Source organism: Mustela putorius, unplaced genomic scaffold, assembly GCF_011764305.1.
Source record: "Mustela putorius furo isolate JIRA1106 unplaced genomic scaffold, ASM1176430v1.1 tig00003846_pilon_pilon_pilon, whole genome shotgun sequence".
NCBI lineage: Eukaryota > Metazoa > Chordata > Mammalia > Carnivora > Mustelidae > Mustela > Mustela putorius.
The window spans coordinates 17,008,222-17,031,872 of NW_025421999.1; the positions used below are offsets into that span (position 1 = coordinate 17,008,222).

The 23,651-nt window shown below is 35.8% G+C and overlaps 1 protein-coding gene across 2 annotated transcripts in view; it reads right to left on the minus strand.

Annotated features, from left to right (window-relative positions):
* PI15 (peptidase inhibitor 15) overlaps positions 1-5,931 on the minus strand; it is a 28,121-nt gene extending 22,190 nt beyond the window's left edge. The window contains exons 1-2 of one of the 2 annotated variants that reach the window (XM_004762330.3): positions 5,758-5,931; positions 4,885-5,197 (exon numbers count right to left, since the gene is read on the minus strand). In XM_004762330.3, the coding sequence (XP_004762387.1) occupies positions 4,885-5,157 (273 nt within the window). In that variant the 5' untranslated portion in view covers positions 5,158-5,197; positions 5,758-5,931. Of the gene's footprint in view, positions 1-4,884; positions 5,226-5,757 lie in introns of both variants that reach the window. The other variant, XM_004762329.3, reaches the window with a different exon arrangement.
* Between the last annotated feature and the right edge of the window lie 17,720 nt (positions 5,932-23,651).

Consider the following 23,651-nt stretch of genomic DNA (forward strand, 5'->3'; position numbering starts at 1 on the left):
CTTCGATAGCCTCCTTAATCACTTTTCTATGAAGTGATTCTCAGTATTTTCTCAAACTCCTCAAAAATATGGCTAACACATTATACTCCTCATCTCCTGGTGATTTTGTGCATGCATTGCTTTATCTGCTATCAGTCAACGCTTCCCCTTCCTGGACATCTATCTCAAATGTCCCTCCTCCAAAGAACCTTTCTTGATTTTGCCAATAAGAGATTATCACTTCTTTCTTTGATTTCTCCATGATATTTATCTGTATCTCACTGATTACATCAATCCTACACAACAGTGCATTATATTCAGTATAATGCTGAATTATATGCTTAGTGTTTTCTTTCTTTTTTTGGTTTCTCATGGTTTTGTTTATTACTCTAAAGACAAAGATTTCTGTTATCCTCTTATGGAAGGAACTCAACATTTTTAAGATCAATTTATTCAATTGACCTGTATTCAAGGAATATCTTACAAATTCTACTCTATGTGTGAGTCTTGCAATTTCATTCTTTGGGGGAGATAATTCTTATTCTAAGAAACTAGTGTGGTTTGTGGTTTAGAGTCATGGTTTAAGCTGCCCTTAGAAGAATGAAAAACAGCTGGTGTCCAAGAAGCTCTGGAAATTTGTCAATAAACTAATTGTGGAACAGAAGCCAAGAGTAAAGAAGTTTGACTTGCATATCTTAAGCCCTATCTATTGTATTACTATTTTTTTAAAGATACTGTGTTTAGAAAATTAGATATTTTAAATATGTATTTTTTACTAAAATCATGGACAAAATATCCAAAGAAATATTATATAACTGTAACATAAATGTCAACACTCCATTTAAATTATTTCTACTTTATTTAGTCAAAGGTACACTGACATAACCAAGTACTTAAAAGGAGATAAAATCATTTAATTTTGAGGGATTATTTTAGAATTTAGGAAAAATTTTTGTTTTAAACTTTAGGTGAATGTGATAAAATATCATTATACATGATAATAAAATTTCCATTAAAATATATATCAAAATTGATACTACTTGTAAACATATAATGATTCATAGAGAATTCAATTAAATCATCAAATACATGTTGATCACTGTCTATACTCAAGAACTGGTTCAAAACAAATAGAGATACAAAGGTGAATAAAAATAGATTTAGCACCCAAAAATCTTGTAAGAACTAAAGAAATAAGTATAGATTTTGATATTGATAAGAGCAAAATAGCAGACATGAAGGGTTATTTATAGCAGTTAAAAGAACAAGAAATTGATGAGGTGCCTGCATGGCTTAGTTAGTTAAGTGACGGACTGTTGATTTTGGCTCAGGTCATGATCTCAGGGTCCTGAGATTGAGCCTCCAATAGGGCTCCCTGCTTGGGGTGTGGAGCCTGTTTAAGATTCTGTCTCCCTCTGTCCTTCCCCCTTTAAAAAAAAAAAAAAAGGAAAAATTGAATATGGTCGTGAGGGTAAAAAAAAATCAATAAAGAATATAGCATTCTGACAAAACTTGAAGGTCAGGGTTGTAAATCATGAAATAAGTTAAGGAAGAGAAAGATGAAGAGAGACAGCCTGGAAAGAAGGTTCAGAGAGAAAAGTTGTGGATGAAAGGAACCCCCATCTTGCCAGCACATTTAACAAAAGCCCTGAGCTAAAGACCATCTTCAAGGAGGTTCCCGCAGCTACTATCACACACTGATGAGGACTTAAACAAGTGGCTAGTGGTCCTGGTGAGCTAAGGGTCCTAAGTGTTTAATTTACATAATAAGTGTTAGGAATGGAGCTCACTTTCAGACTGCTCACAGTCCAAATCAATGCTGAACAGGTATGTGGTAAATTGAGATCTATATTTTTCGCCTGGCCTAGAGATTAGTCATTTACAGTTTGTGCTGCAACCTCCAAGTAGCCTCTTACATTGTAGTTTCCTCAATGAGTCTTCATGAAGGATCCATGTGACTTATTTCAATGACTTCATTTATTCAAACAGTCTTTCTAACTTACAATTTCATTAAATTGAACACAGTTTTCTAACCAAACTAATCAGTTTTGTCCTTCTCAGGGCCTTTTCCATTGCTCTTCCCTCTACCTGGCAAGTTCTTTGCTCATCTATCAGTGTGGTGGACTCCCTCACCTCTCTCCAGGACACTCTTAGTGAGGCCTTTCCTGGCCATCCTATTAAATTTCACAATCTCACCACAACCTACTTTATTTTTCTTAACAACCTTATCACCTTCTAATGTACTATGTACTTTTTAAAATTTATCTTATTTATTGTCTGGTTTTCTACCCAGGAAGCCAAGGACTGTCTATTTTATTCATGAATGTAACCCAGTGTTTAGAATAGTGCCTGACATATAGTAAGTGCTCAATAAATAATAAATGAGTAAGTACATGGGCAAATATGCAGTATTTACATGACAATTTGATACAGTTATATTTAATTTTATAGAACTTACTGTTCCAATTACTACTTCTCATTACCTTAACTGAGTGAAGGAGGATTTATAAAACATCTACTGACATAACCAGCACTCTATCTGGTTCTTACAAAATAAATCATATCTTAGCTCCTATATTGAGAAATAAGAATAGAATAGAATAGAATAGAATAGAATAGAATAGTAATACTACAAGATTTCAGCTGGCATTTTAAAGGAGGAACAAAGATACCCTGACACCTTCAGGGGCTCCCCCCAGTGGAGCATTTAATAAACTTAGCCAATGGAAAGATGCTTTCCAACACAAGCATTGGCTTTGAAATTCCATAGATCTAAATTCTAACTCCATTAATACCATTCACTGTCCATGCCACCTTGGCCTACTCATCTACAGAAACAATTAGCCAAGTCATTGACACATAGAAAAAAATTAAATAAATGCGTGTGGAATGAATGAATACTTGATCAGTGGGGGAAAATATAGCCAGAAAGGATGTGGCTATTTCAACCATTTATACTGTGTTGTACCCCACCTTTACTCATGATGATCCCTCTGCCTTCAATATCATTAGAATAGTGAATTGCATTATATATAGGTTGGTTATTATCTATATTATTATTCCCATTTTAAAGATAAGGAAATGGAATCTCACACACATTAAGTAACTTGTCCAAAGTCACAAAGTAAGCAACAGTGTTAGGGTTTGAACGCAGAAGAGCTCACCTCTAAAACACTTCAGCTGTCTTCACCCTACTTTTGTCTACGTAGTGTTGTGATTGGCACCAGGAATTATTTCCTAAACCCACAGTCTATATATTATACTTTTCTAATCTCATTTAGAATCTTATATATATTTTTCTCCTAATTTATGGTAACTAAAAAACTTATTTGTTCTTTTTTCTATATCCATATATCACCTTCTAGAAAGTGCTGTTTATCGGAGGTCTATTTTGTTAGGCTCTGATCTACTTGCTCAGTCCTTCAACTCATACTTTCCTGATTACAGCCCTATATGGCAGGTACTATGTTTATATTCATATAAAAGATGATGAAAATGAAATGAAACGTTCATACAGGTTGTATTTCAGGACTGAGGTTTGAACCCAAACATTTAGATTCCAAAGTCCATTTCTTAACCATGAGGGTATAATGCTATTCCTAAACCAGGACTGATTATATCTCCTCTTCCAATTTCTTTACAGAAAACTCCTAGGAAAGTGCATTTTCATAGAATCTAAATTGTACTTCTATGAACTATGACTCTCTTACTTTTGGCAAGTCTATTTTCCCTCTAACTTTGACTTCTGCCATCAGTCAAACTTAAAAAGCTTATTTAAGTAGAAGAGATGAATTGAGAAACTGAGAAAAATACCAAATTTTAGGTCACTTATAAAAAGGTGTTAGTGGTACCACCTCTTCTCCCCAACTTAGAAAAACCAGGCTGTGGTCATCATTGCCTTAAAGGAGTGTCAAGCTGTGCTCTTAGAAGGTACTGGACTCTAAACCATAAGCTTACATAAATACAAAACACAAAATAAAGCAACTTAAAAAAGCACAGCTATCCTTTCAGTATCAACTCAAGGGTTTTGTTTTATTTTTTACTTCCTAAGTATTCTTAAGTAGAGTGATTTAAACATAGAGTGCCTATTTTTAAAAGAGCAAAGAATGTGTTCATGGCAAGTTGGAACAGCATGCAAGTGTGCTGGCTTCACTGTTATCTGAACGACAAAGCATTAAATCACAAAGAGGAAAAAGTCAGCATGTTCTCTGAAAACACAAATAGATTAGCATCAGGAAGAGCTTTGTCCCAGAAAGGGAAGAGACACCTACCCAAAGATAAATTATGTACACAAAACCTATAATTTAAAAAAATTTTTTCAAGAAATGTTTTAGCTGAAAAGTATGACTATTAGTTACACAAACACAGAAATATTTCCATGTGAATATTTTTTAAAAAGTGTGTCTTTCAAATGTGGTCAGTCAACTCACCCCATTCTTTATCTCTGTTTCTTATGTAAGACCAGATTCATCAGTGGTTACGGAACTCACAAAACAAAATGAGAACCTCCCCTCCCTTTAATTCTATGATGCAACAAAATTTAAGCTTACTAGGCATATAAGAACCTTTCCTAAGTTAAAATGTATAGCAGAGGGACACCTGGGTGGCTCAGTGGGTTAAAGCCTCTGCTTTCAGCTCAGGTCATGATCTCAGGGTCCTGGGATGGAGCCCCACATGGGGTTCTCCCCTCAGCAGGGAGCCTGCTTCCCCCTCTCTCTGCCTGCCTCTCTGCCTACTTGTGATCTCTTTCTCTCTCTCTCTGTCAAATAAATCAATAAAATCTTAAAAAAAAATGTATAGCAGAGCTCCATATCCCTTAACATATAAACACTCTTTAGGTTCTTCAACGAACAATTTAAATCCAGCATCCTCACTCGGAACTCAGAGAAAACAAATTCCTCTTACCATATATTCCATGTTTGCTGCCGGTGGGAACACCTTGCCCCGAACTTGATTATGGTAATCAAGAATGGCGATCATGTCATTCTGCGAAATGTAGCGCTTCCGCCTGGCTTTGGGGATATCCGCAGAATCTAGTTGTGCTTTCAGTGCTGCTTCAATATCAGTGAAATTATTGGTTGGCGGGGATGAGTCAGTGGAATTGAGTAAGACCACGGCACTTGCTTCACAGAGAAGGGAGAACAGGAGTGCACTGCTGACTGCAGAGACTGCTATCATTTTGAGGAATGGAGGAGGAGAGGCCACCAAGTGTACTTTGCTTTAAAGCAGAAAGATAGAGTTAGTACCTATGAGAAAAGAAAAAACAGTGGGGGGTGGCAGTGAGTATGAATTTACAAAGTTATCATTGGGAGCATCGCTGGATTTGATTTTCTCTGAAAAATTCAAAATATTGAACTCAAGTCTAGGAAACAACCTACAGTAGTTGTTATACATTTCCCTGGGTGTTATGAGGCAGATTCCTAAAAGAAACTTCCTATAGCTAGAGAAAAATAAACAACATGATTACTAACCCTAAAATGAATGTGGGCCATTTGCCCCAAATGCCTGAACCATGTAATACATTACTGCATATTTTCAGAGGGAAAACTTTAGGAATTGAAATTAATCTTGAGAGTGAGAAGGAAAAATGCATCACAGGTAACAACAGAGAATGTTCTGATAATGTGTCCCAGACATATATGGACACCAAGGGATAGAATACAAACCCAAAAAAAGTTATATTAAAGCCAATCTCATTTCTAAAAAAATAAAAATAAAAATGTAACCTAGTATAAAACCAATGCATGCAAAATAAACTTGTTGAGCTAAAGAGCTTACCTCTGCAGAATGCCAAAATGAATATATTGTTCTTCCAAAAATTTAAAGTTCTTTGCTAGGTTGTAGCATGAACTCTTATAAGAGTGTGTCTTATTACAAGCTCTCAGAGAGCAAAACTCTGCAAGGTTTGAATGCTGTTGGCTGCAGGAGCAGCTAACAGCTTTTATATGTCACAGTCTGCAACTTCCAGAAAGGGCAGTCTTTCTTAGGGTCTTTCTTAGCCAAAATCAAAGGGGAGGGGTTTTGGATAGAAAAAACAGTGATTGGGTGGCAACCTTTTTATGTGGGTGGTGAGGAAATTGAGTCACACCCACAGCTTACGAAGTACAAACCATAAAAGACAAACCCCTTTTCTCTGGGCTTCCACCTTTTCTGTGAGTGGTTAATTTTCCTTATTTAAAGCTTTCTAGTTCCTGGTTCCCATACAAAAAGGAGGAAAAAAAAAAAAAAAGATTGAGTTCTTGAAACACAGACGGCTGAGTAACAAGCAGTACATTTTTTATAAGACAGTAAATGACATGGGAGCTGAAAGAGCAAGCTGATATTAAATCAAGAGATCAGCTCACATCATTAATCTGGGTGGCCACAAATATGACTCAAGAGGGATGCCAGGCAGATCAGTAGTAGCCAAACTATAGCATATGATATTAGGATGATAGATGTTCAAGTGGTTGTACTTTCTGTCTCCATGTGGCTTTATTCTTCTAGTTTATATATTTATTCTCTCCCTTTGTCTTGTTTCACCCTCTCTCCATTTTTTTTTTTCTTTCTCCACAGAGGAAGGCAGCAAATTACCTGCCTTTTACCTGTTTTGTATACAATGTGAATAGAGAAGCTCAGGACAAATGACAGTAGCCAAGATAACATCTGTTTCAGGTTTAAAAGCATATAGTTGAAATCTAAGCAGAGAGGGGTTCAGACTCTCAGGAAGCATACTGAAGGGCATAGCATAGAGGCCATGAAGAATTTAACAGCAGCAGCCAGCTGCCAACAGTAAAAAGTGCTTTCTCAGAAAGATGGCAGTGGAGCAAAATCTGTGTCCAGCAAGAACAAGAGCCAAGAATGCAAATGTTAGGGCAATCTACAATGAAAGGACCCTCAAAAATGCCATGTGTCATGATATCACTAGTAAAATGTGGACCATTCTCAGTCAGTGGCAATAGGAATCCTGGAGGATACACACTATTCCGTTTAAGAACTTACTTACATGCACTGACTTGTCTAGTTTACCAATGTGATTGTCTCCTGCATATTTCAGCAGGAAGAGTACTATGTGAATTTACAGTCATCAGAAATGATGGTCATGTGGTTAGAAATACACCAGACTGGGAGCCAAGTTTCCTGGGCTATATTCCCAGTTGGGTCTTCAGCACTATGTGTGGCCTGATGCGTACTGTTTAACTCTTCACTGGTGCAGCGAAAACTGGGAGGAAAAAGGTACATATCTTATGGTGAGATCTACAACTTCCAATTCCTTAAGAGAGCAGTAAGGCATTTGAAACCAGAAGTTTCTCTGAATTTCAAAGTACAGTGATGAGATGCAGTCTTAGATGTTAACAAGGGTCAAGCGTTACCAGATTTTAATGAGATTTAAGCTCCTAACTAAAGTCAAGTCATTTTAGAAGAGCTTACTGTATAATACTGCAAGTTGTAAACAGGAATTAATTAGCACTGGAGAACTGGAAAGACAAGAACACAAAAGCACAGGAGGTGAACAGGAAGAGAATAAAATATTAGAGCAGCTTGAGAGAATGCACGTGGCTGTCCACAGTTACAGATGTTTAACAACTGGAGCTGTCCAGCAAGGGTCTCACCTCTTCAGAAGGTACTCATGGCACCTTGAATGAATCTCAAGAACACAGTGTTAAGGATTCCTGAATTGAATAGGAAGTTAGGCAACATCCTGTCTGTGGCCATCCAGTTCAAAGATCCCAGGACATTTGAGAATTTAGTGCTAGCACTGATTAGCCTTTATCTTTCAATATATCTCCATAGCTTTCTGGCCTAAATGGGACTAAAGGACTTTTATTAGCTAAACATCAGAGATGAGCTTTTCTTTCTCCAGGGTGGCTGAGCTCTTGCTTAGAGTCTCATAAAAATTAACCACTACTTCCAAGGTTACCTCTTTGTCATGTCCACTAAGAGATATTGTCCCTCTACTGAGGTTCAAACTAAGGGACTTCCATGGGGATAAAAATGTATTACTTGAGTAATGTGTCTGGACCACAAATGAGTTTCCTCTAAAAGGAAATAGAGGGCTAGAGGAGGAGAAAGAGAAGGAAGGAATTTCTGAGTTGGACCTAAATGGGAGATTACCTCTTTGAGTCAAATACATGAAGACAGAGCTGATAGTTGCTTCATCTTGAGACCCTGAGGCATGTCAATGATTTCAGATGTCTTTCAACACACATGGATTATATTGTGGAATTTCAGACTATTAAGGAAACCCACAAGGCTATGGAATCATAAAAGGAAAGACCTGTGGGAGGAGAATTAAAAATTCTGCCTCCAAGCAGACGTTATTGCCAGGAGTATTTGAAATGCTTTGAAAGTAATTTTAATTTTAAAATACTTGCAAAATTAAGGGGCATACATCCAAGTTGCCAGTAAGAGAACTATTAATGAACAACTAACAATGAGGTGGTTCTTTATAAGATATCTTCTTGAAAAAGACCACTAACGTGTTTAGAAACCTTAGGGGAATGCTTGCCAACAGTGACAGAAATGAAATATAGCTATTGTACTGGAAAAAAAAAAAGAAAGAAAAGAAAACACACATATGACATATACAATTGGTAACAATTACTTTCTACCTTGAAACCTGTGAGAAAATGCTTATGATTTTTAAAATGAAATAAGATATAAATATCCCAGAAAGTGCTTAGTGAATTGTGATGTGCTGTATAAATAGAAACTATAATTGTATTCTCTCACCCCCAGGACAGAAACCCCAATCATCCTATGCTCCTCACTCATTCTCCCCTTGTTTCATATATCCACTGGCTTTGTACAACATGTGGATTTATTTTGTTTTTATTTGAGCATTGTTGACACACAATGTTACATTAGTTTCACGTGTACAACTTGATTTGACAAATTTATACATTTTTCTCTGTTCACTACAAGTGTAGCTACCATCTGTCCCATTATATCATCACTCTTACAATATCACTTACTATATTCCTTATGCTGTAACTTTTATTCTCATGACTTATTCATTTCATAGCTGGAAGCCTGTATTTTCTACTCCCCTTCAGTTTTACCCAAGCTCCCATCCCATTTCCCATGGCAACCAACTGTTGTGTATTTTATCTCTGAGATGTCTCACCAAACTACCCTTTTTGTAATAGTATTATTATGTCTTTTTAAAAAATTTCTCTACTTATTTATTTTTATTTAGTCTTTACTTAGCTTTATTTGTTTGTTTACGTATTTATTTATTCAGTTAGTTTTTTTTTTTTTACTTTAACTCCAGCTAGTTAATATACAATATTATAGTAGTTTCAGGTGTACAAAATAGTGATTCAACAGTTCCATACATCACCCGGTGCTCATTATGATAAGTGCACTCCTTAATTCCCATCACCTATTTCATGCATCCCCTATCCAGTTCCCCCTGGTAACCAACAGTTTGTTCTCTACAGCTAAGAGTCTGTTTCTTGCCTCCTCTCTCTCTCTCTCTAAATTATTATTATGACTTCTTAAAGTTAATCCCATTTTCTTTTTCTAGGATTACTCTAGTGTCTCTCCTCTCATTCACTAGTCACATTGCTTTTCATTCTTGAAAAGCAAACAGAATAATTTCTCTCACTTACATGTAACACTTTTGGCTGCCCATTGCCCATAAGATCAAGTCCAAGTGCCTTGAATGTACAGGGGGCTTGAGAGTATAGATCAATATGTTATTATTAAAAAAGCTCAGCAAACTATAAGATAACTGCATAAACGGTATATTAACTTCTCTTCATTAAAATATTTTCTTACTCAATTACAAGTCTCAATTGCATTCTAGAGCCATCAATATTTACAGATGTCTAAGTGAGGTTTGCAAACTTTTTCACCAGATTAACCATTAATAATTACTAATCAATTTATGATATTTCACATAAAGGGCTGATATCCAAGATCTGTAAAGAACTTATCATACTCAGCACCAAAAAAAAAAAAAAAAAAAAAAAAAAACAAATAACCCAGTCAAGAATGGGCAGAAGACCTGAAGACACTTCTCCAAAGAATACATACAAATGCCTAACAGACACATGAAAATATGTTCAACATCACTAGCCATCAGGGAAATACAAATCAAAACCACAATTAAATACCACCTTACCATGATGAAATACCAATTTAAACCAGTTACAATGGCAAAAATTAACAAGAAAGGAAACAAGTGTTGGTGAGGTGTGGAGAAAGGGGAACCCTTCTACACTGTTGGTGGGAATGCAAGCTTGTACAGACACTCTGGAAAATAGTAAGAAGTTTTATCAAGATGTTAAAAATAGAGCTACCCTAGATACATATGCAGTAAAAGGAAGGGGCACATGCACCCCAATGTTCATAGCAGCCATGACCACAATAGCTAAACTGTGGAAGGAGCCAAGATGCCCTTCAACAGATGAATGGATAAAGAAGATGTGGTCTGAATGTACAATGCAATGTTACTCAGCCATCGGAGAGGATGAATATCCACCATTTGCACTGACATAGATGGAACTGGAGGGTATTATGTTAAGAGATAAGTCAAGCAGAGAAACACAATTATTATATGGTTTCACTGATATGTGGAACATAAGGAATAGAGTGAAGAACCGTGGGGGAAGGAGGGAAAACTGAGTGGGAAAAGGTCAGAGAGGAAGAAAAACCATGAGAGACTCTGGACTCCAGGAACCAAACTGAGGGTTACAGAAGGGAGAGTGGTAGGGAGATGGTGTAACTGGGTGATGGGCATTAAGGAGGGCACGTGTTGTGATGAGCACTGGGTGTTATATGCAACTAATAAATCGTTGAACACTACAACAAAAACTTATGGTTTACTATATGCTGGCTAACTGAACACAAATATATATATATACACACACAGCAGGTAACTGATGAAGGGTAGAGGACTTGTAAGAATGATAGATTTTGGGGGCACCTGGGAGGCTCAGTAGCTAAGCATCTGCCTTGAGCTCGGGTCATGATCCCGGGGCCCTAGGATCGAACGCTGCATCAAGCCCTGCATCGTGCTCCCTGCTCAGTGGGAAGCCTGCTTCTCCCTCTACCACTCGCTCTGCTTGTGTTTCCTCCCTCGCTGTCAAATAAATAAATAAAATCTTTAAGAAAAAAAAATGACAGGGTTTTGGTGTCTAATATGTACTTCCATTTATAATGTAGAGGATCATGAATTTATTGGTTCAGAAAATGCGCAGAATAAACATTCAAAATATTCTCAAATTTTGAGCTTTGTTTAATACCATATATATAAAATATATAGTTTATATGTCATATACTTACACAAATTTTACATATTATATAATAATATATATAATTATGATGCATAATACAAAAATACTGCATTTTCAAAGTAGTTGATAAATTTTGTAAAATATACATAATACTATCTATATATAGTATCATTTATTTTACTATATTATTCAGTACTGTGAAACCAGATTCAAGGTTTTGCATTTTAATTTACCATTCTCTCTTTTTAAAAATATTCTTTTATCTTTTTTTTAATCTTCCTAACAAAAAGTAATTAGGAACTAAATGTAATATAATATTTGAATGATTATTCAAATAATCATTTATTTATGATTATTCAAATAATCATTTTATTTTTCTTCAAGGAAAAAAAAATTTAGGTGATCTGTATTAAAATACAGAAAAAAACCGTAAAAATTAACAATTTTAAGTATAACCAAACCTGAGGTTTCCCACTGGAAATAGTTGTGAAAATCATAGCTTCTGGGAAGAACAAATGTAGGTGAAAATGAAGAACATAGGACTATTGTATTTTTTATTTTAATTTTATGGAATTAGAATAAAATACATTAATTTATTGATAAAAATTAATTTGGTAAACAGCACAGATCAAAGTATGTTCACTGAACTAATAAACATGTAAAACTGGGAATGTAGATAAAAGGGAAGCCACATTTGAGTTTGCTTAGAATCTCTCTCATTGGGTTTGATTCTGTTATAGGAACTTCTAACAGACTAGAGCCACTTATCTTAAAAATTTAACTACACTCCTAGAAAAACCCTACTGTTTTAGAGGCTCCTTGTCTACCTTTTTTGTCCTACTGAATTTAAGGCTAGGCTTTCAGCTTTCTATAATTCATGGAAGAAATGGTGTCCTGAATGAACATGTATGTAGTAGTTGCTACTGTGGATATTTCATGGGCCTGGAATAAGACAGGTTAGATTTCACTCATCTCAGGGATTGTTTTAAGGCTTTAAAACAAAATGTATGAACACCATGGCCTATGGTTCCTTCAAGGTCTATAAAAGACAAAGGCACTCTTTCAGTTTTCTAATCAATCTTTAAAACAGGCACATACGTTTCCCTGCCTCCCCTAGACATCCTTCAGAAATCTTGGATAATAATCTCAAGGCTTTTAAGACCAATGTATCTGGTGGATAAAGAAAAGAAAAATCTCACAGCTTAACTGGCCTTCATAAATTTATGGACTTTGACAGCCTTGAAGGAGGACAGGCATGAAGGAGCTCTTCAAACAGCCAGTATGTTTGTGTTGGTATCTACAAAACAACCAGCAGGAGAGCTGGGTCATTCTCCACTAAGAGGTTTCTAGATACATTAGACTTTAATGAGTATGAACGTGTAACTATTTGGCTCCAGGAGGTATATAAAAAACATTCATGGTGAGTAGATAAAAGATGTAGTTACAGTGGTAAATTCTGGCATGAAATATTGGTTATATCTGGTAAAACACATGAAGAATCCAAAGTACTTAAAGGCAGATAGTTGGAGTTGGGGTGTGGGTGTTTGTTATTTTGTGAAAGGAAAAAGGAGTCAGGTGTTAGGATCATATAGAAATTGTATGGTTATCCTACAGAGATGAAAATCCCTGAAGTTCTATTCTAATACATATATTTGATATATATGTGTACACACACATACAGGTATATATACATACATATACAATATATATTATAGCCTTTAATATATAGATATTATATATAAACACATATATGTGTGTGTATGTGTGTGTGTGTGTGTGTGTGTGTATATATATATATATATATATATATATATATATATTTCCATTCCTTAATGTTTAGGAAGTTGTTGCTAGAAAAGAACAACAGCATGATGAACCAAAGATAAGATATTTATTTTCTGCTTGCCAAGAATATATCAAAATAAAACCCAAGAGGTTCATGTTGTGGTCAAGTAGACTGAGAGATTTTAACGCACTTTTCCGTGGCATGATTTCAGACTTTGCCTATAGTGGGTATTCAAAAGATGTTTGTTAAATTTGATAAATAAACAAATGCTATATCAGCATGGCCTTTTCCTAATCCAAGACCTCAGCACACAGCCAGAAAAAACTTGGGCTTTCCAACAGTCATCTGCACTCCAGCCAGAGTCATCAATTCTCCTTGGTCCTTTCACTCACTATGAAGAAGGTCTGGATAAACTTTGTGGGAAAGTCTTGTTAGCTGCCCAGTAAAAATTTAGAAATGAACATATGGGATGGTTATATTAGGCTGTGTGGAGCCATTAGTCAGATTATCTATCACAAAATCCATCATTTGTCATTCACACATACCATGATTAGAGGTGTGCAATAGGGCAGCTTGAATGAAGAGTCACAGAAAGAGAATTAAATATGTGCCATTCCAGACATTTGATAATAATCTCAGACTATCTGGTAATCAACAGTTTTGGAAAATTCTTCTGAGTAAAATTATACATAATGGGTTAATATTCCAAAAATGAAAAGCTGCAAGAATGATTATTCCTCCCTTAAATCATGTTCCTACAAAGCCTGCCTGCCTGCCACTATGATCCCAAGGAAGGGAATGGGTTAATGATACTTCAAGGATAAGGAGCTTTCATATAATAGAAGTCTTTTCTAGACAGAAAGGAATAAAAAGAACGTTCTTGTTCCAGGGAACATAAGAAGAAAACCAGGAAGATAAATGCTACAGTTATAATTTCAGCTTGCATTCCTGGCACATGAAGCATGGATGGCAAAAAGTAGATATTTCATATACACAGAGCAGAAGGCCAACAGTAGAAAGACGTTGACTCACTTCCAATTTGAGCTTTTAGAAAGAAAGCACATTGCAGGGTGCCCCCATACCAGTATGAAATTTCCACTGCATCGTGCTCCCTGCTCAGTGGGAAGCAGAGCATGGCATAATTGAGCAGAGGAGAAACTGTGATATATGCCAAATCTCTCTCTGATCATAGATATCACAGAAAGCAATTTTCAGCATGCTCTAGTGGTAGAGAGATTGGAGGACAGAAGAGGGACAACAATGCAGAATGAGGTAACCTTGTATCAGAGGCTGCAAGCGGAGGTGGAGAAGCCAAACCAAGAGTGACAAAGAACAACCTGATTGAAATTCTGAAGACCTGTAATACCAGGAGAGCTGATAAAATCTAGTAAAAAACAAAAAGCTCTATCATCATGAAATTACCTAAGATTTCCTCCATCCCTTATGTCCTCATGGTCAGGATGGAGGAGAAACCCTAAACTACTGAGTATTTACTCCAAAGAGATTGAGTTAACCTGTGAGAATGTGAAATTCCCTCTTTTAGCAAACTGGAGGATCTATTTGCCCCCAAATGCAACTACCTAGAAGTGAAGGCTTTTGGAGATTAAGGAAAAGAAAAGAGCTAAACTGCTTTTGGAACCGTCTTGAATTGTGACACATAGACTTTGAAATATGCTGTAGATGTTTACATCAGATTGTTTGGAAGATCTACCTAGACTGTCCAGATGTTATCTCTGGATTAAGCCAATTGTCAACAGAGAGCCACAAATTTGGACCACATTCCTTTGAACCTGCTGCAATAATGCTTCACCTGTCTTAAACATTGATTAGTGAATCACTAATAAGCCTCAGGTGTAAGAGTGCTAACTGAAAGGGGAATGGTGCTATCTCAGTAATTCTAGGGATATTGTTAAACATGTTGTCAACCACATCTAGTGTTTCCATCAGAAGTCTTAGTATGAAAAGTCTGTTTCTTATAGATAATAGCAAAAAATATTTCTCCACCAGAATTTGTATGTTTTTCCTTTGGAGAGTTTCAAACCTTGTAATTCATTGTATTTCCTTTTCTGCTTAGGTTAACAGAACCTGACAGTCTATTTCAGTGTCTGCTGTTGACTCTAGAATTGCATATCTACATATCCACCTGTTTTTATATTCCTGGTCTATTTGTATTTTTGCCAGCCATGATTTTAAATTATTACTTTTATTTTAACATTGTTCTTATCTATTTTTAAAGATTTTATTATTTATTTGACAGAGAGATCACAAGTAGGCAGAGAGGCAGGCAGAGAGAAAGGGGGAAGCAGGTTCCCTGCTGAGCTGAGAGCCTGATGTGGGGCTTGATTCCAGGACCCTGGGATCATGACCTGAGCCAAAGGCAGAAGCTTTAACCCACTGAGCCACCCAGGCACCCTCTTCTTATCTAGTTTTAAATGGATAAATATTAGATTAGATTAAATTAAGCTAGATTAGATTAAATACTCTTTCATAATAGCAAATAATAATTGCCATGACATATTGAGACTTCTTATAGTAGGAACTCTTAAAAGATAAGTTTAATCCTCACAAAATCTTTAACCTATGGAAAAGTTCCCACACATCTTTATTTTACTGCTGAGAAAACAGTTTAATGAAACTAGGCAATTTACTCAAGTTCACAAAACTAGAAAATGCTTGAGCTGGTCCCATTTAAAAAGAAAAGAAAGGGTTCAAGCTTGGATACAAACCTATATCTTTCTGAAGGCAGAGGCTGATCTCTTAGTTGCTATAGTATGCCACCATTTTGGAGGAAAATGAGATTTATATAAATGAATTATCAATTATTAAACAACTATGAATTATTTACTCATTTTCAAGCTTCTGTTGGGCACTAGCGATCACAAAAAAAAAAAAAAAAAAAGAAATAAAATAGTAAGTCACCCTGCATTCCTAGGGTCTTAAGTATAAATTATAGAAAAAAATTATAGAAGGGAATTTGTAACTAAATTTGCTCACAAACTAAATAATAAAAGAAAGTCATCTGGAAATGTTTAAATGGAGGAAAAGATCCAATATTATGTTAATTGGGGATTTCTTATCAAGAAATGAAAATAACCATATAAAGTATGGTTAAGAATAAAATTGGTGGAGGGGAAGACAGAGCCTTCCACAGAAGGGAATAGGTAGAAATTAGGCACATGGACAAAAATGACAAGAACAATTTTATGACATAAAGTGATTAGATTGTAGTCAAGGAATAAGGTTTCATAAGTGAATCACTAATAAGGTTTACATGCCTCGAAAATTCTAAGCCTAGAAGCTTGGGGAAAAAGTCTGACTAACAAAATTCCATTTGAGGAATAAATGGGAAGTTAGTTTGCATGTGTTGCATGTGTTGAGTCTGAAATGATATCCACTTGGAAATATCAAGCTGTGAGGAAATGGTAATGGTCAGGATGTATCACACTGGGATAGATGAGTACTGGACACAGAATATACTGCAGGCCAGGTTCTGCCCAGAAACCAATAAACACTAGAGAATTAGTTAATATGTGAATAAGTAACTCATCTTAGTCCAGGCAAGGGAGCAGGTGTAAAGTTTGAGAAGGTTATATAAATGAGAAAAAGAGGTGGAAAAGATCTTGGTGGTGGTAGGGAGGGAACCAGAACATACACTCTCTCATTTGAAGCCTAAGCTATATGTTGTTAGGTATAGATGGGTGATTAGATAAGAGTGTATACACCTGGAAGTAAACAAAGACTAAATTCCATAAAATTTAGTAGACTGTGATTACAAAAATAGCACTAGACTTTCAAGATACTCTGAGAAGACTAGAAATAAATATAATCTTCAAAATAGAGATGCAAGTGAGATCCTTGAAATTGTACTAGTTACTTAAAGTAGGGTTGGTTCAGAGAAAAAGTTCAGAGAATAGTCTTCGGATAACGATACGTGTTAAAAGTAAAAGAATAAAAATCAAAGAAAAGAGAGGAAAGAATGATTAAGACAAGGAGAAGAAGAAGGAATTATTCTGGGTTTCTTCCAACTACGATCATACACATCATGTTTCACCCTAATTTATCTGCATTTAAAGATTATATAAAAATTAGTAAATACAAGCCATACAATGTAGTATTATAGAAAATAAAGGCCTTGATTAATTTGAAGGTGTCATTGTGTAGACCTGGTGTTCCATGTACATGTAAACTACTGATTATAACATGTGTTTTGAAAAAATTTGAAGCATCTACTTACCACTTGATACTTACCACTATGTATTATGGTGGAACCCCATATGCCTTCTCTGATGTGGTTGTCCATATGAGAGTCTCTAATGAAATGGGCAACAAATGCAAGACAAATGTGTACAAAATGTCAATGGTAACATTGATTTGTGATATGTAAAAGCACCTTTTTAATCTTTTATCCCTATCAGTACACTGATATCATAAGTTGATTTTGCCATATTCCCCTTAAAAGGCATAGATGGCCTACACCAACGACCTCCCAAACCCCACCCGACCCACTCACAGCTTCTCATTCACTTTACCTTCCTAATTCTCTTAAAGCAGAGCTTCTCAAACTTTAGCATTATCAGAATCATCTGGAGAACAAGTTAAACACAGATGGCTGGGCCAGGATGAGAGCAGGATCAAGAATTTGCTTTTCTAATATATTCTCGGGTCATGGTAATACTGCTGGTCTAGGAACTACGAACACTATGACTTAGAAGAAGATTGTAGTTACTTGTATTGTTAAAAAATTGTTAATTTCTTACTTATCTCCTTGAAAAAGTAATAAGGTAAAGAGAAGACTGTCTCTTGTTTATCTCTGAACTCCCACTGGGCAGGGATACTATCCAGTACAATAATAAACATGGACAGAATGGACAGATTAACCCTCATTTCTATCTCTCAAGGTTTTTTTTTTTTTTTTAATGTGTATGCCTATCTTCTAATTTAGTATTCCCCACACACCCATACTTAGAATAAGAAACTACCTCTTCTCTCAAAACTTAAATCTTCAAACTTGTGAACTTTATTTCCTCCATTTCTAGAAGGGATAAATGTAGAAATAAAACACTTCTGCAATTATTCCTTCCCTTTCCAGGATCTCAGTATTTTGTCTCTACTTATTTACCATTCCCTGATTCAAAATTTATACATGCCCTGCTTATTCTAGAACAGTTTTTGAATATTATTTTCTAATGCTCTAGTCCACTCAGCTTCCCTCCGCATTTACCTTGTAACTTTGGTATGTCTTCAGTCCCCGGCCCTGGGTCCTTTATCACTTCACGTACCTCATCAAGAAGGCTGTGCAGAGGTCTTTGCCTTCAAACTGTACCTCTCACTTAAATCACAACTTCATACTCTCCACTACTTTCTATTAGATAACTCAAAACTCAACAATACCAGAATGATTATTATATACTTCACAAAATATTTTCTGTCAGCTTCTCAGTCTCTATTCATGTCACCATTGAATGCCTATTCTTAGTATGTAATGTAGCCCAAACTTACCACTTCCACCTTGAAATAGCTGTATATCCATTTTTCTCTCTCCATTTGAACTTTGATCATCTTATCTTAGGCAATCAGGACATGGGATGCCAAAATACATGTTCAATTAACTAACTTGACTTCAGTTTTTTTCCCAATTCCTACATAACTAACTCATTATTTACCAGAATTTCATAAACACCCTTATCTTGTTATTCCTTTGTTTGAAGTTCCAAAAGACTCTTATTCCACAAACATAAGTTCTTCTTTGTCATGCTATCTCTTCCCATTTCCCATTAATACTAGGCTAGTAAGGTCAGTTGCCTCCATAGATGATAATGCCTATCACAACCGTGGTGGCTTTGCTTAGGATGTGTCCTCAGCAGCATAAACGTACTTCTTCTTCCCTCTGCATATCTTCCCTATGGGCTTTCTAGATCACTTCTACAAATTGTCTCAAGTCCTTTATCTCAAATTCTTTGGGAGACAAAATGGAGAAGTACAAATCAACATTTATCTCACCTATCACTGATATTTTATTCTGTATTTGATTATATGTTTTATTATTCCTTCTCTGTCATGTGTAGAATTAATCTTCAAACTGTCACACAATTATAAATTTCTTTTGGACAAGGACTGTATCATCTATAGCTCCATACTACAAAGAAAAGCTAAAAATGTATTAGTACATATATGAACTCAACAACTATTTTTTGGCTGTTATTTATACACCTAAAGGTTAAAAGGGATGCATCTTACCTTAACGAAAAGTACAGATCATACTATGAGTGGAAGAAAACTATACAAAAAAGTTTGAATTGTGATTCATATAAGCCTTTAAACTTTTAAAAGTTACCTTTAGAAAAAAAAAAGACTGCACTTTAACATTTGAAGTGCAACTGTCTTACACAAACCACTATGTACAATCTTTATCTTTTACTATCAGTAACTAAAGCAAAGAGAACAATTTCCCAACATTGTGGTGGGAAAATCATCCTGTAATACTCACTTTTCTTGCAATTTTCAGTTGCTTATTAAACAATGTTTTGATGTGTACATACTCCCACCACAGTGTAACGTCAGCCATGTAGTCCTTTAACTCCTCCAAGTTTGTGCTCTTGGCAGAAGGCCACATTGTCCAGCCAACTTCTTAAGGATCTGAAAAGTAACAAGTGGTACCCAGAAGTTGTAATGACCCTATAACACAAAACGTTTTTCTTTCCCAGAAAATAGTGGGAATTAATCCATAAGACATGTAATGAGTCTCCTTCCTTATTTCTTCCTAGTTCTAAAATACAAAAGTTTGTACAAGCACAAGACTCACATTTACTGTTAAGTTTTTTCATATTCTATGGGGAGAAAATGAGAAGTGATATAGCAGGGCAACAGAGAGCACGTACCCTGGATATACGTAGTTGCTCTTCAGCACATATCCCACACTACTACTTCCCAGCTCTTGAATGGTCAGCAAATTACCCAACCTTTCTTAAGTCCAAACCTTTTTCTTCTTAAAGAAGGGATAATAACCTATCTCACACAGCTGTGAGAATTAAAAGAAGTAACATATGGAAGACACTTCACACAAATTCTCTCTCTCTCTATCTCTCTCTCTCTCACACACACACACACACACTCCAAAGCACATTTAGGGCATCTTTGCCTATGTCCTGGGAAGAGGGAGGAAACTGTGGAACTGGGGAGGTAGACAAGAGAGAAAAGGAAGGACGGTGTCTAGATTATTGATAAAAGGAAAAAGGAAACACGTCCTTACAATATTCTAATTTTCTTTAAGAGGTACAGAGTTGATAAGATAATCATAGAGTGATAGAATTTAAATTTTAATTTAACATATGTGAATTTAAAGTGTGAATTTAATGTAATGAAAAGGAGAAGAAAGAGGGTAAAAGGAAACAACTATAACAGGGACACAGTGTCCCACCCTGCTCATAAGTGCCGTTCTTTTCTCAGCCTCAGTTGTAAGGTTTTCAGACTAGCTGCTATACAACAAAGCAGACTAGCTGCTTCAACAAATCCTGAAGAAGGTTTGGATTGAGAAAACTAGAGGAAGGAACTGAGGAAGAGAGTGAACAAGAATGTGTAGAACACATGGACTGTAACCAGCAGTAAAGTGATTCAGTCAGAATGTCTGGGAAAACCCAGATGGCTGGACCACCAATAAGGAGGTGGTGTCACACTGTTCTAGCACATTGAGTAACATTTAGAACAGAACAAATTCAAAGGTCCTTTTGCCTTTCCCCTTGTTCTATTTTCCCACCAATACTGATGACCTCTGTGCTCACAGCATATCTGTGCATCATCTGAGCTACATGAGTCCACTGAATGATGCACTTGTTCAGAAAGAGATACATATGACTATCCAAAAGTTCAGGCCAACTCCAGAGGGTGCCAAGCAAGATCCACTTCAACAGATCATAATTTATACTGGCAGCTGGACAAACAAAAGCAGAGTGACGCATGAACCAGCTTAAGAAAATTGCCAATCCTCCACCAACTGCTTGTTATATTACTCTTAAGTGTTTCTAAATAGGTCAGTTAGAATAACATCATGTGGGCCATAGTAAGTCAGAAGAAAATAAATGTCACTTTGAGCAAGCTGAATTCTTCCTTTAAATGCCTCCTCTTTGGTCCTTTTAGTTAACCATCATCTGGTGAAGGGTAAAAAACAAAATTGTCATGGTTTTGTAGTGGTCAGCAGTTTCAATGATTCACATTTCAGCGTGGCCCTGTGACAACTGTGGGTCTTTTCCAGGTGGTTTTTGGCATTACCTACATAGCTGGTCATACGATGTATTTTGCCTTGGAGACTGGAAGAATAATAACAATGACCCCATCTCTCAGAGAACCACAACTTCTCTCTGGCAGATGTTCTGAGCCAAAGCTCTGAGATCGTGAGTTCTAGGATGTGTAAGGAGTTCCAGAGTCTTGGGTCACCCAGCCTCTCTTTCCTCAATATTCAAATGACAAGATAATCCCTGGAAGTGTCCCAAATCAGTTCTTCTGGCTGAGGTTAGGTCTCATGTCAAAAGTGATCTCTAATAAGATTTTAGCCAGATGGGGTTGTGTTCATGGTTATGCACATCTGGAAATGTAACCAGAGGAACTAGGTGAGCAATGATAACTATAAAGGGATGTTGATTTCTTTTTGCTTGTATATACTGTTCTATCTATAATGGTTTTGAGGGAGAAAATTACCAAGATCTAGTTATGAGGGAAGGAAATAGAAAAAGTTAAAAGGAGGAAGGAGGGCCTAAAGTGGCATTTTTTTTCTTTTGGTATATTAAGATGATGTCTAATAGTCCTACTCATACTCTTTTTTTCAATGTGAGCAAACAGAATCTCTAACTGTTCTTAAATACCACTAGTTCAGAAATTTTACTAACAATTACTAAGTGTCAATTTTGGGTTATAAAATATTTTTATTCTACATTTTACATTTTTGTATTAGAAAGTATTAGAAAAACCAATGAGGTCAGACAAAAATGAAAGAAGTAAAATTAGTCCAGACAATAATGAGTTCAGGAAGATAGCAGTATCAAAACAATAATCACTTAGCTGATGCTATTGAGTTTGCTTGCATGAAATTAAAACTGATAAATTACTATACTTTCAGAGAAAAAGAGAGGAAATCTACTTTGCAGTCACCTTAAACAATTATATGTGAGAGCTTGAAATTATCTTGGAAATTATTCTACCTCATTTTACTTGGGAAAACAGACAAAGGAACATTTCTACTCAATTCAGTTTAAATCTGTCTCTATAATACAAAAAAAGCTGCATGCAATGCATGCTTAATAATGCTAATAAATGGGGGTGATCAACACAGATGTTTGTTCTATTTTTATCTATAGATGGAGCATGAATAAGAAGGCATCAGTGAACATGCTGGCTGAAAAAGGATAGAAGAAAACCTCAAGTCATGCACGCTAAAAACAAATAAATAAATAAAATAAAATAAGGGAGCTTTAGACAAAACAGTGTGACCTGAGAAAATGGAGACCAAGGTGCTAAGAGGAAACTAGATGAATTTGAGTAATCAGAATCTCTTTGATGTCATATGATGCTGAATTTTACACTAGGAATATTTTAGGAAGGATGTTAATTTATACCTTTCAGGTTACGGAATTAAAGAAAATTTAGTGATAAGTTAAAGGGAAGACAGCATATTTAGGACCTAGATGGATGGAAAACAAATAATGATTAGTGAATAATAAATTGCTGATTGTTGTTCTAGAGTGTGGAATGGGATGCTACCAGATGAAAATAAATGATTGCTATAGTGTCAGTATACAAAAAATACAAAGCAGATTATTGGATTAGAACTGGATATGAAAGTCACACATAAATTCTCAGCATATCCATGCTACTTAACATGAAATCAGGTCCTCGGGACATTAAAAAAAGAGCTAACCTACAATGAAGCAATTGTACTACTGGGTATTTACCTCAAAGATACAGATATAGTGATACACATAACATCCCAATGTTCACAGTAGCAAAGTCCACAATAGCCAAAATGTGGAAGGATCCAAGATGGATGATAAAGCCTCAATGGATGAATGGATAAAGTTGACGTGGTTCATATATACAATGAAATATTACTCTGCCATCAGAAAGGATGAATATCTACCATTTACATTGATATGGATGGAACTGGAGGGTATTATGTTAAGTGAAATAAGTCAGTCAGAGAAACATTATATGGCTTCACTCGTATGTGGGACATAAGGAATAATGCAGAGGACAATATGGGTGGGGGGAATGAATGGGGAAAAAATCAGTGAGGGAGACAAACCATATGAGACTTGACTCTGGGAAGCAAACTGAGGGTCGTGGAAAAGGAGGTGGGTGAGGGGATAGGGTAACTGGGTGATGGGCGTTAAAGAGGGCATGTGATATAATGAGCACTGCGTGATATACTCAACAACTGATCATTGAACATTAATTATATCAAGTACTAATGATGTGCTATACTTGGCCTAATTGAATTTAAATTTTAAAAAATGCAACTTTGCTAAGTATAGAAGAGAAGGGAATCATTACAGGACAAAGAAAATGGTCTATAGAAGGAGGAAAATAGAATAAATTACTCTTAAAGGATTTCCAATAAATACTTTGAATAAATTACTTAATAAAGAAATTGTTGAAACCTAGTGATAGAAGTTTAT